Source organism: Sinocyclocheilus grahami, unplaced genomic scaffold, assembly GCF_001515645.1.
Source record: "Sinocyclocheilus grahami isolate Dianchi unplaced genomic scaffold, SAMN03320097.WGS_v1.1 scaffold1989.1, whole genome shotgun sequence".
Classification (NCBI taxonomy): Eukaryota; Metazoa; Chordata; class Actinopteri; order Cypriniformes; family Cyprinidae; genus Sinocyclocheilus; species Sinocyclocheilus grahami.
Window position 1 is genome coordinate 47975 of NW_015507168.1, and position 14289 is coordinate 62263.

Below are 14289 nucleotides of genomic sequence, written 5' to 3' on the forward strand. Positions count from 1 at the left end.
TGTGTGTGTGTGTGTGTGTGTGTGTGTGTGTGTGTGTGTGTGTGTGTGTGTGTGTGTGTGTGTGTGTGTGTGTCATCACCAATAAGGGGGTATGTTTCCTCTTCTTTTTCATAGTTTACACACAGCTGGTAGTCCGAGACTTCACCCTGCACACAGGAAATGGTCATTATGTTTTGGAAAGAGACAGGAAAGAGGAAGTGGCTGTTATCAAACACAGGAAATGCCAGTGGACAAACTTGGCACATTGTAGAGTTACTGGTTAGAGCAACAGAATGATGTGCACAAAATTATAGAAGCATATTGCCTCAGATGGGTAGGTAGTGAAATCGGGTGCAAAGAAAAAGCATGTCTCTCTCATTTGGACCACTCCCTTGTACTCAGCAGTGCTTTAAAGAGGATAAATAGTTTGTATTACACTACACTCAACAAGAAGCTATTAAGGATCACTTACCAATAGTTTGCACTGCTGCATGATGTACTGAACCACATTTTCTGTGGTCGTGCTCACGTCCACTGCCACAGCAACGGTCTTAACAGCCAATAGAATGTAAACAAACCACAACATTGACCATCAACTCACAATGAAAAGCTTCAGGCTAGAGTACAAATAACTTCCACTTATAAACAGAGACATGAATTTAGTTCCCGGAGGACAGGGAGTAGCTCAAGTCCAAATTAAACTAAAAAGACACTTGTGTACCTCTGAGCTGTTGTCATCTGGATGGCAAATCAGCAGGACGTAGAGAAGAATGGCATTTGGCAAGACTTTTTGCCTGGCTCTGCTGGTGTGCCTGAAGAATGAAACATTATTACAAGCAAACAACAACAAATAAGAAAGATAGACACAAATACAAAGGCATGGAAAGTCAAGAAAATTGACAAAAGAAATCACAGAAGGAAAACCTCAGTTTTGAAAGATGCAGCTTGCAAAATTTTGATATATTATATGAAGTTGACGTGAGCTTTTGATTTGTGTTTTGTTTCCTTACCAGTGAAGAGCATGTAACCATCTCTCCTTTGTTTCTGATGAGCTTAGGTTTGGGAGAACAGGTGTAGAGTGAGTGTGAGAGAGAGAGAGAGAGAATATGTTAGATTTCATTTCAATTATCCATTTACAAAGTGCTTGACATTTACCTGCTAAGTAGTGCATATATTAAACAGCACACTGGCAAAACTATGACCAAAACAATTAACCAAACCAGAAGACACTATTTACATGCCAATAGGCAGAAAACAACACTCCTCATACAGTCCTAAAAGCAGAAGTGAGCCAGCATGATATACTTCTTGTTTGTAATTTGCTTTTGAAAGCATGTGTATCTGTCATAGAATGTAAAATGCAGTCTCTTTTCTCTCTCACCTGAGCTGACCTTTCCAGCTCCATTTATTCTTGCAAAGTACTTCATAATGTCACCTTTCAAAAAAACATTTCTCCTCACTTTTGTAGTTAGACATCTGTTCTATATTGTACTGGTGAATTGATATACAGTGCATACAGTTTCAGTTGATTCAGTGCATTTGCTAATTACATTTGTGTGTGGATTTGTTGCATGCATTTGTGGATTTATGGGTGAATTTCAATCGGATGTGACCATCCCTATACCCTACTCACTTCAAAGGGCAAAGCGCTTGAAGTGAAGACTTTGGAAGGAGCAGGGCAAATGTGTCTCATAATATAGCTTGGACCACACTTGGCAAAAGGAGCAATGAATGACAATGTAATTTCCTAATTATCTTCACCTAGAACGTTACCATGATAATGCAGCGCTGTGTCCATCACCCCATTAGCTGTTCTTACAACATGAATCTATTATTGCATAAATATGCATTTTGTAGTTTTTAAATTTCCTTTGTATATTGTGTGTATGTATGTTCTTTCTCTGCTCTCAGCCTTATAAAACTTGCTGTCTCATCTGTGGACACAGCAGTCACATTTACCTAATGTATCTACTATTCTTACCCACGAAACTTATGTAAACTTCATATGAGATGCATAACAAAAATGTGTGTAATATTGCATATTACACAAAACAAAACAACTTGTTGTTTACACATTAAGTCACATTCTAGATTTAATACGAATGCTAGAATCGTGAGGACCACAGATGCAGATGATCCCACTGAATTTTGTTACGACTTCCTTTTGAAGAGGTTAAAACCTTATATTATGGGCTTTAGATGTCACGGTGAGATTGTAAGACAAATGCACTTGAGACTTTCTAAACACCTTCATCTTGCACATTTCCTGTCCAATATTTTTCACATTAGTTTCATGATGAACAGAAGATGACAGGTGTTACAGTGTTATTTTTAAAAATCTGTCACCAACATGAAAAGGTCATCACTGCATTGATCAAAACTCAAAGGTCAAAACTGTCTTTGTGATATTAAATAACTAATATCATACTCAGTCAAAAAAAAAAAAAATCCTGTAATTTGCAGCATACTGTGTGCTTTCCATTTCAAGGTTTTTGACCTACCTTTATCTCTACAACAATACGTCTAATGAAGGACTTAAAATTAGGTTAATAAGGAGTCGAATCAGCACTGTGAAGGACAAAGTGCTGAGCTGAGCTTGAAAAAGAATGTGTGCATGCATTTATACCAGATAATCTAAACTTCACATGAGAATTTAAAATGTGCACCTTATCACAAAGTTTTTTAAGATCAAGTCAGTAGCAGCTGAGTGGGTGGATCTCAGCACACTGGAAGCGCCTAAAGCTTAAACACATCTATTATTCCTTCCACTGCAAAATAGTTCTTTTTTTTTTTAAGAAGGGCTGCTTCATCTCAAACTCATAAACAGTTTAGAATTTTTCAGTGCTATTTGTCTGGAGTGCTGAGCTGAGCTTGAAAAAGAATGTGTGCATGCATTTATACCAGATAATCTAAACTTCACATGAGAATTTAAAATTTGCACCTTATCACAAAGTTTTTTAAGATCAAGTCAGTAGCAGCTGAGTGGGTGGATCTCAGCACACTGGAAGCGCCTAAAGCTTAAACACATCTATTATTCCTTCCACTGCAGAATAGTTCTTTTTTTTTTTTAAGAAGGGCTGCTTCATCTCAAACTCATAAACAGTTTAGAATTTTTCAGTGCTATTTGTCTGAATGACATTCAGTGACCATATCAGTCTGGTTTGGTTTGCCAAGATCTCAGATGTTTACGTCATTTAAATAGTTTTTCATAGACTACCTGTAAGTGACGACATAGTTGGTAGCCGGCCAGCCAATCACAAATGAGTTCTTGGTGGTGAGCTTCCTGTCTGTGATGAAATGAACACAGGATGCCAGCCATATGTCTGGGAGGCTAACACGAGCCTTCAGCTTTAGATACAGAGACCTGTAACATATAATGCACACATTGCATACACATGCACTCTTAGAGAGACAGATGTCTTACATTTTACACGTATTCACACTCACTGAAATGTTAACATACTTAGTTTTGGCGATGATAAGCGAATCTGTGAAAAGCAGCAGAAGTCTCTCTCTTGACTGCAAGCCGATGGTAAGGTGAACGTGGGCTTCCATCAACAGCACTGCATTTTGGGATACATTACATGCCCCATACTCATCACTGCAGAGGAGTGAACAGGTTAATATCACAATAGCAATGAGGAACATTTATTTTCATACAGAAATGTCAAAAGTTACCATATTAACTTGAAAAAATTATGTTATGCTTTAACGCAAAAATTTTATAAATTAACTGAATTTCAAACTACTTTGAGTCATTGCACTACTGGTAAAAATCATGAGAAAAATAATAAATCAGATTTTTTATTCTATTGACATCCCTTGCTTTTAACAGTAAAACCAAATCTGTATATAGCTTTGTTTAAAAAGTATGCCTTCAAGAACAGTTGAGTACTAGTATAGGAACATTTTCTCCTATCAGCTTGCTCAGTAATGCTCTAAGGCACTGTTCTCTTTAAAGAGGTCATGAAATACATGATTTTAATTATTTTATAATGTTTTCTGATGTGCACTTATAATCGTAGTTTTTTTTTTTCAACAAAAACGGTCATAAAATATATATATAATCATTTTCTTTCTGATTTGAACGCTCTGTTGGAAGGGGCGTGTCTGCTGGAGACGTCAATGTAAACCCCCACTGCTATGACTGGTTAACATCTTTGCATATGAAATAAGCATTACACGTGGAACTCTCTGGAAAAGTTTCACTGCGTTTTTACAATAACACCCGCCAAGATTTACTAAATGTGAAAAACGTTGATTATAGCATTTTATTTAAACTGCATAAATGTTTGCAGCACTGCACTGCAGCCGAGCACAGTCGTGTCTACTGAGCAAACGATGCAATGATCGATTTCTGCAATTTCAGGAATACTTTCATCATAACTAACACAGTGAAAACACAATGAAAATAAGAGACCCGTTGATCAGTGATTATATAATTTTGGCAAAAATGCAGAAATCACTAACAGACTCAAACAGATCTTGAATTGACGTCTCCACCAATTATAAAGAGAGCAATCTTTGCTCGCTTTCTGTATATGAAATAATCACAATATAGAGAGCAGATGGTTTTTCACGCTACTAAAAGGAACAGTGTGAAGTTTAGTCACTGGCTTGATTCACTAACGCATAAACAGCAGTAAAGCACTTTGCATCAAAGAACGTCTGTACATGAGCCCTTACATATTCTGATCACAGGTCATGATGCTCATGAAGTGCAGTTACAGATTGTTATATTATGTTTCTCAAGGTTAGATTATAAAGTTTGCAAAGTTATTTTAAACAGCAGTCATTCTTGTCATAGAACACGCCTCCTTGATTACATACGACAATGACACAGGTTAAGGGGTGTGTCAATGGAAATCATGACGTCATGATTTTCCTGATTTCAAATCTGGTGTTGTGTAATATACATACATTTCCCTGTATGTAATAGAAATACAGTGAAAATTAAGGAAATCAGTTTTTTTTTCACCTAAATACAAGTTTAGATGATATTACATAAAACACGCCATTTGTTAATGTAAAATTGCTTTATTCAGTATGCCCTTGTATAGAAGATACATATTCTAGCATGTTGGCAAGGGGTGCACAGCTTGATCTACTGCATTTCGCATGGACTGGGATAAAACAAACTACTGAATCTTAATAATAATGTTTGCATGTTTTATACATTCCTTGATAATCACAAATATTGGAATACTTTGTAGATGGAATGTCTCCATTCTAAACAGCTCAAAAAGGTCTGTGAAAGGTTTGCATGAGCCAAGGTTTACTTGGTGCAGAAAAGCTGAAATATTCTGAGCACATAAGCACATTCAGTAATGTTTTTGATGTTGAGCAAAAATAAACAATTTTCACTGAAGGTTGAAGTATCTTCATAAAACCTGTGTACTTCATTGCCACGACAACGAACTGAATATTACATTAGTGAAGAAAACAATAAGTCAATTTTACATAAGACTACATTGGTATGAACAGGCTATAAATATTTCTAATTTATCTATGTTTTTCCAGAGAAGTCGGATTTCAAGCTAATAGATTTCTGACACTAGATACAAATAAGTAGATCAAAATAAATAGATTTTTTTTCTGTTGTATTTAGTGATCATTTTGTCTTGGCATCTTGCCTCTCTCTCTCTCTTCTTGCTTGTAATGTGAATGACGCACGTTGCCAGCTTTCTTGTTACGTGTGTGTCTGTTGTTGCATTCCTGCCTATATAAGGCAGAGTGTGTCCTCTAGCAAATACCAAGGGATTGGTCAGATATAAGCAGGCAGTGTGAGTGTGTGAGTGTGTTTGTGTGCGAGCGTGCTTGACAGTGTGAATACAAAAAAATATATTTCCTTTAAGTATTTTTGTCTTGGCTTCCACAAATATATCTGCATATTCTTCACAAAAAAATACATTTACTTTAGAAACAAATTTGTGTTAAGATAATAAGACTTATTTGGAATAAACCTCACTAGATTTTGTCAGATTTATTCTTAAAACATGAAAAAACTATTTGCCAATTTGCCAAAATAAATGTACCAGTAATATATTCTCTGCCAACAGCTCTATTATTTTAGCAATAAAATTGTTTTTGCAATAAAGGGAGGGAGAGAGAGAGAGAGAGAGAGAAAACAGACAACTCAAGATATGCTTTAGACAGAATTGTTCCTTGAATTGTATTGACCAGACAAGTCCAAAGACACACAGCACTAGACTTATCAAAAAAAAATATTATTAGTCATTTTAAAATACGAGGCTTTAAAGGTTAGACATGTAGCCAGTTTCCACAAAGTCTGAAATATATTTGACTCTGTGAACTTCGTGATATAAAGTTCTGTTTGAAAGAGCCCTGCAATCAAGCAAGTGATTATGTTTGATTCAGCGGAGCTCTGACACACATATAGAGTCATTCAGTGAGGAACAGAGGGCCAAAAGAGGCATTTTGATTTTACGCTTGGAATCAATTAAATGGTGAAGGAGGAACCAGTGGCACAGGGAAAGATAATAATGAGGTGTGTGTGTGTGTGTGTGTGTGTGGAAATGAGAAAATAAAAGAATATTACATTTACATTTCTATTTAATTTTTTGAAAGATTTTGCATTCAAAATCAATTCAAAGCGCCCAATACAAAAATAACTCAAGCCAGTATATGTGTGTGTTTGCACGTACCTTTGTCTGGTTTTGCTGAAAGCTTTAATAACAGCATTTTTTCTTCTTGGAATTGTGGACTTCATTTTCTACAAATTAAAAACACACACCAGTTATACACATCATACAATCATCAAACTCACATATTTCAGCAGCAATAAAAGTATTAATGAATGAAGAGAAAACTAAAACAAATATGAATTTTAGTAATTATTGCAACCATCTGTGCAGTGAGAGAAGAAACTATCCACGCCTTTCAGATAATCTTCCTTCTTCCTATGACATTTGGTATGAACGCTTCACTGACCTTTCAAAAAGGAGATGTGGTAAGGGCTTGTAATTCTTTGTTTATTTATTTTTAAATCACAGGGGGAAAAAAACTGCACAATATTAGTCTATTATTCTGGTGGGCACATTAAAATATTCCATTCTGAATTGCCAATAGAAATTCTTTCATCATTTTGAACACATCCAAAAGGATCCTAATAGAATCAATGTGTCACTTTGCTCGCGGGAGGAACGAGGAGACGTGGAAATTTCACAAAACGAGAGTCTTTAATAATCCAACAGGGAGATACAGAGCACAAGGAAGACATTCAAGACCCGACAAGAAAACATGAGGCAGATTACACATTTATACTAAACTTAACGAGGGACAGACAGAAGCAAAACAGGTCCATAATCCTGACATATCGCCCCCCGGAAGGCGAGTCCTCGAGCCGTAGAACAGAGGGGGGGGGGGGGGGGGAAGGGGCCACAGCCATAACGGCGGCCCTCAGTGGAGCCAATGGAGGGAGGAGCCATGGAGGAGGAATTGCTGCCGACTGATGAACCAGGGCGACGGTGAGGATCCGGAGGTCCTATGCGGAGCAGATGGTGCTAGCGACTGATGCAAAGGCGTGGATCCGGGAGCCCACGGTGGAGCCGGAGTGACAGAGGACTGAGGAGGCGCCGAGGGGATGAAGGAGCCTGACGGAGCCAGAGGGACAAAGGCCAGGAGGAGTGGCATCCCGAGGCGCAGAATGGTCGACGCCAGACCAAGGCGGAGCCGGAGGAACGAGGGAGCCCGGCGGAGCTAGTGCACTGCCGGGCCACGGCAGAGTGGAGGGAGCTAGGAGCCATGGTGGAGCCGACGGGTCAACGGGCCGAGGCGGAGTCTGGAGCCCAGAGGCTGGAGGTGGAGTCAAGGGATACTCCAACCACGGCGACGCTGGAGGATGGCAGTCCCGCAGAGCTCGCACCACATAGATGGTGGGCTGAGGGCGAGCAGAGGGGCTGCCAGACAACAGCGGAGGAGGAGGCAGGAGCGGGTGGGAGGGCGGGAATTTGTGAGCCTCCGAACTTTCAGGCCAGAACTCAGGAACGGGAGCCCTCTCCTCTTCGGTGTTGCACAGTCACCGCGCCATACACAGCTCACCCTCAGCCGCGGTGCAGGGGGCGGAGCTCCTCTCCACGCTCACACCGTCCAAGGCTTTCTCCCTCGTGGTGGGCGTTGTTGCTGGCTCACACACCTTGACTGACGTCATCAGCAGCTCTGGCTCCGCGGGGATCCTCAGCTCTGTCGCTCCGTGCGGCGATGGCTCGTCGGGCTCCGGGTCTCCATCAGCGGTGGACTCGGGCATGCGCTCCGCACAGCGGGGAGATGGTGGGCTGGGCACTGGGTCAGGAGTGTGTCCACTCCACAAAGGTGGCAAAGTTCGCTCGAGGACCATCTTCGGACGACAGCGCTCTGCACGAGATGTTTAAACTGGCGTCGTAGAACGCACAGAGCGCGTCGTTCGGCTAGCTGGTTAGAGCAGCGAGGACCAGGAACAGTCTAGTACGGCCCTCGAGCGATCTCTCCCCCTGCTCCAGCAGGAGGAGGAGGTTCCCCCGGATGGGTGAGGGGATCCATGGCTAACACAACGGAAACAAAACACTGAGGGAAAAAAAACGGAAACAAAAACGGAGGGTAGACACGGATGTAACTGTTTCGGTCAGGTCTTCTGTCACACTTTGCTTACAGGAGGAACGAGGAGATGAGGAGACGTGTCTTTAATAATCCAACAGGGAGACACAGAGCACAAAGAAGACGTTCAAGACCCGACAAGGAAACCTGAGGCAAATTACACATTTATACTAAACTTAACGAGGGACAGAGAGGTGCAGGGAATCAACTAATAATGAGACAACGAGAACAGGAACATGACCAAATAAGGGAACACTGAAACAGAGACAGGGGCAAAATAGCTCCATAATCCTGACACAATGAAGATTTCCACAATGAATCAAATAATATTATATTACACAGGGCCCAGCATAATATTAGCTCATATAATTTTCTGTAAGAAAAGATTTCCTAGGCTTCCTATTTCATATTTTGTTAATATAAACGTGTTGAGTCTACATCATATATGATAGCCCAGTAAGCACACATACATATCACAAAGACATCTGTTAAAGATCTGGAAAGCACTGCATTCTAGTTGTGGCAGGGAACGTGTGGAGACACACTGCAGATGAGCAGATGCTCTTAAAAGAAAAAACATCACATCGCAAAACACATCAAGTAGATGCCTGGGCAACATATACACGTAATATCAGGATGGGTCTGAATGAAAAAAAAAATCATTCACAGAACAAACCATCCAAACAGGATTCTGTTCTGTGAAACCGCTTTCAAAGTAAGAATAGGAGTAACCTCCAACCTAACCAACAACACCATTTAGAAAACATTCAAAAATTATATTAATACCACTTTAGAAAAATAAATCCAATTTCTTTCACTCATAGATCAAAATGTCTTTGTCCAGAAAATCCAGATATTATGCTCACAGAGTTATGTAATTATGCACCTGGGCTAAAGTGGAATCCATTTAGTATTTGATGGAAATATACTGCAATACCGAGAAAGGCATGTATCGTGTGTGTGTGTGTGTGTGTGTGTGTGTGTGTGTGTAGCCATCAAAGCCAGCCATGCACTTCCTCTCATAAACACCATCTGACTTTACACATTGTAATCTAGAGGGCATCTTCATTTTGTCCTGCTACTTCATCATCCTCCTCTTCCTCCTCCACTCAACCTGACTACATTAACTGGCCTTTCAATTTCATTTTATTTCATCAAATAAAAAAGAACCCCCAGTAAATAGCCACAGTAAATACCACACACAAACAGGCACTTATATATATATATATATATATATATATATATATATATATACCTTCAGCATCATTCCTCTGACCTCCACAACTTATTAAAACCTCTATGAACAGCTTTCACCAAATGAATCCCATTACTGGGTCAAAAATACTATTAATAACAGACTGGAATTTATTTTCAGAGTGAATTGTGATAATCTTTGCTGAGTTACTACTCATAAGTTACTGGGCAGCCTATTAGAAAAACTTCACTCTGCAATATGCAGCAATTACTTCCAAGAGCCAGAATAGAGGCTATATTTAATTTGTGTAGAGGCTTTCATATCTGGACACCACTCACCACCAGTGGTGTGAATTTCAGCAGACAATATTAAATATGAGCTAAAAGCATGAACTATTACTAAGCATGTTTATGAAAATGTCTCAAGTACTGCGCACCTTCTCTCAGTTTGAGGTCCAATCAAGGACACCTTACGTAAATCAGTTGCTGAACTTACACACACACACACACACACACACACACACAATAAATTCACCTTTTCATCCACAGGCCTGGTCACCGGTCCACTTCTGGTAGATTGAAGGTCAGTGCCGTTTGAGACCTTCTGATGTGGACTCATTTTCATCCATATCCCTCAATCATCCTCGGCAAGGCTTCCCTAAATCTTCTCATTCACAGAAAACAAAAAATATATATATATAAATTTCCACAAAGGAAATTATATCGGATTGTCTTTGAGAATATGTTTTTTTTTCAATCATAAAGGGGTTTAATATTATCACCCTGATGAGAAGTTGTCTGGATCTTGGTTTGAGGAACTTTACCCACCCAACCCATCTCCCGTCCCCCCACAACTTTTTCTTTTCTCTTTAATTTTCATTACTGTCCTCTTCATTTCACCCTCCCTCCTTGGCAAGGCTTTCTCATTTCTTTCCCTGTTTGTCTTTTCTCTCTGTCCCGTTTCCCTCACACACATTCTTTCTGTCTCACTCTCTCTCTAAATATGGACATGTAGGTTCAAGTTCCAAGGCCCCCCACTGGATGTTATTGTCACTACAGAAACGATTAAAATCAAGTTCAGCTTTGCAATCAGCAGCAATTCAATATTTCAGTAAACGCTGCTTTGAAACAGGCCATGATGAATGTTTTAACAGTCCAGCTTCACGCTGAACATTCATTGCAGAACTAATGGCCACATCTCAAATGCAGTTTCGCGGTTCATGACCTACTTGGTGAAAAAATACCAGCAAATAGAAGCTAAAGGAACAACCACACAAACCACCTCTTCCGAGTGTATTTCTTACAAATGCCAGATCACTCGCTAATAAAAGGGACGAATTACAACTGCAAATACCAGCAAATAGAAGCTAAATTGGCCAGCTTTTGATCTGTAATCTATCAAGCAACAACTAAATTAAGATGAAAGGCAAAGAAAATAACAGAACAACCTTTTCAAAAAGCTTTAGAAAGTTTTAATTCATGGGCCATAATACTTGCAGATGAAGCTCTGCCCACCGGTGCGACAGAGTTGTGACAAAGGTCTGAGTCACACAAGAAGTTTGATCAGATTGCATCCATCTTCTAACTTCTTCCCTTACAAGATACAGCATTTTATTAGCACTTGTACACAGACAAAGCTCAAATATACCCTTAAATGTCTATTTTATTTAATTTGCTATGTATTTACCTAGTAAGATCTTATTTATTTGCCTTGGATGAATTTGAAGACATAATTCATGAAGATATCGTCTGTTATTGCATTAGAGTGACCCAAAGTACAGTAGTACTTGTACATTTAAATGACACTGTAAATATGTACATTTTATTACATTAAACAAATATATCAAACAGCATCTGCCAGCACATGAGGATTGACCTCTCCTTTTCAAAATTCATTAAGTGTTTTTACATGTCAATGCACTGATAGTTATGAAACATCAAACATTTTCTTTCTCTGTTTTGATATCAAAATGTAAACATACTTTGAAAAAATATTAAAACACAGGCATAAAGGAGTTTACGCGCAGAGTGAAAATTGGAGTAATAAGGAAAAACCATTGTGTGCCAATCACTTTTTCATTCCATTTAAGAATTGAAAGAACACAGTTTAATACTCTTTTTCTCTGTTCTGTGTGCTTGTGTAGGTGTCTTTGAAAAATATTTCTTTGTAAGGGTGCTAGGGCTGGAAGAATTGCCAGAGCTAAAGTTTGAGAATCAAGAGCTTGAACTTCTTCACCAGAACTCATGCAGGGTGGAAAGCACTCAAACTGCATAAATGACAAATTCATTCATTCTGCTGTATAAATGAAGTGCAGCTTTACACTAAGAAAGTCGTGCAGAAGAGGCTGATGATAACACTTGCTTAAGACACAAGTCATGAAGTAACAAACCCAACTTCTCCTTTAAGACAAACTGAATATTATAACTTCCCCTTTAAGAGATGGGCCACAACTTTAGCTGGTTGAGTGTTGAAATGATGATTGCACACACATCTGATTATTAACAGAGATATCAAAAGCTCACTCACACCCCAACACGTACACAATCATACACAAAAAATATGCACACACAAACTCACAATGAGCAAGAGAACCCTATGATTTCGACCAATGTACATTTATAATCAGAGATTAACAAGAAGAACTTGTTCTATTCTAGTGAACAGTGTTTGAATATCATCTAAAAACATAACCCCCCCCCCACACACACACACACAGTCACACACATGCACACTTATAGACATAAGTAGTACACATTCATGCACAAATATGACCAGACTGGACACACACACTGTAATACACAAACAGATGCACATAGCAACAGAGACATGGATATGTTCAATAGAACATAAACTAATGAAACACATTTTTATTTTATATTTGATGCTTTGATAGGAGCAGATAAGAGCATCTATGTACGCATGTGAGAGTGTGATATGAGTGTATGTGAGTCATCATGACTGGTGTGGTTGTAACGCTTTGCTGATCTATATCTCCATCTAGTCACACTGTAAAGCTGCAGTCAAGATTTGATCCAAACCAGAACCGAAACCCAGATCCCTCCAAACCAAGCTTCTGATTAAATATATACCTTTAAACAACTCCCTTTCTCTCTTTTTCTCAAGCCTTATTCTTTTTTTGTCTGCTATTTTGTCTGCTGTAGATAACCGCATGACAAGCATAAAAACAGAGAAGAGGTGTCTCTTCGAAGGAAGCGTCGTTTTCTTTAGAAGGTGTAACTGAAGTTTCCCTGTCTTTCTTTCAAACACACTCTGTGAGAATCAAGCCTGAAACTTTGCTGTTGTGACACGCTCTCAGCCGCAGTGTGGAGGGTGGAGGCTGCTGAGTGCAGTCATGGTTGTGAGTCAGAGATCACTGAACATAAGCTTTACTGAGTGAATTCAGAAAAAAAAAAGAAATTAATGTACAATACCATACATATTCTGATCCGATTTCATAGACATAAATTGGAGGGTATGAGTCATGGCGTATATGTGTTTGTATGGTCGCTTCTTCATCTGCTGTTTTTCTTAGCATCCGGGGGGGTTTTTTGTGCTGTAAATCTTACAATATGAATGTAACTGTACATTAACATAATTGTCATCCTCCTTCTGACACACAATAACATGCATGCCCTCAATAACCCAGTACACACTCCTTCCCTTTCCAGAACTGCATTATAATTACCATCCTTTGCACTCTTCATTATGCTCCTCTTTTTCTTTGTCTTCCAGTGAACATTTCATGAACAGCAATAACAAAAAACAAAAAACAAAAAAACAATGAACAGCAGATGAACCAGCTGAGCAACACTGTAAGATATGCTCATACTAGCCAGAGCCATCACTTAAAAAATGTATGTAACCATCATCAACACAAGACAGTAGCAGCTACACCAGCTAGTAAATTAGTAATTCTACCACTGTTAAAGAACTGCTGCTTAACAAACATTCTTAAAATAAATGTTAAACATAAGCATACTGTATAATCCTTGTTTACACAACACAGTCGCTCTACGTTCACTGTACATTTTAGACTTGGATCATGTCATGTCAGTTAAGCTTATCCTCTATACAGCAACAGCAAGAGGAAAATAAGGAAAGTGTTAGCATATCTGCATTATCTTTATATAGTAAGTTATATGTAACAAATTACGCAAATGTAAATCTAAAATGCTTAATTCACTCCTGAAATGCTCTAAAATGAATTAAAAGTGCCTCTGTTTTTGGCACCATTCTTGTAATTGCAGGCAGCATGAATTTGGCAATGCTTTGTTTCTCACCCGCATCGTCTCAGCTGCGTGAGACAGACTCTCAAGCTGGTCGATGGACCACCAATGCCGCATGCTGTGCAGTGAGTCATGTACATAAGGAAAACACTGAGGAATACTAAACATTGACTTTAATCTCAAAAAGTGCAGTTTTTTTGTCCATAATTCATGTGAAGCTCCATACACTTAAAGTAACTATCAGTTGAACAGTAAATATATCTTTTTACAAAAATGGCGGCGCGCATAGACGCAGCG

At 39.0% G+C, this 14289-nt stretch overlaps 1 protein-coding gene across 1 annotated transcript in view; it reads right to left on the minus strand.

Moving 5' to 3' along the window:
* LOC107573640 (rho GTPase-activating protein 20-like) overlaps positions 1-10599 on the minus strand; it is a gene marked incomplete at its 3' end in the record, with an annotated part of 53627 nt that extends 43028 nt beyond the window's left edge. The window contains exons 1-9 of the mRNA XM_016260079.1: positions 10548-10599; positions 10301-10429; positions 6645-6712; positions 3443-3580; positions 3197-3343; positions 990-1031; positions 701-791; positions 452-529; positions 80-146 (exon numbers count right to left, since the gene is read on the minus strand). Of these exons, the coding sequence (XP_016115565.1) occupies positions 80-146; positions 452-529; positions 701-791; positions 990-1031; positions 3197-3343; positions 3443-3580; positions 6645-6712; positions 10301-10390 (721 nt within the window). The remainder of the gene's footprint in view (positions 1-79; positions 147-451; positions 530-700; positions 792-989; positions 1032-3196; positions 3344-3442; positions 3581-6644; positions 6713-10300; positions 10430-10547) is intronic.
* Between the last annotated feature and the right edge of the window lie 3690 nt (positions 10600-14289).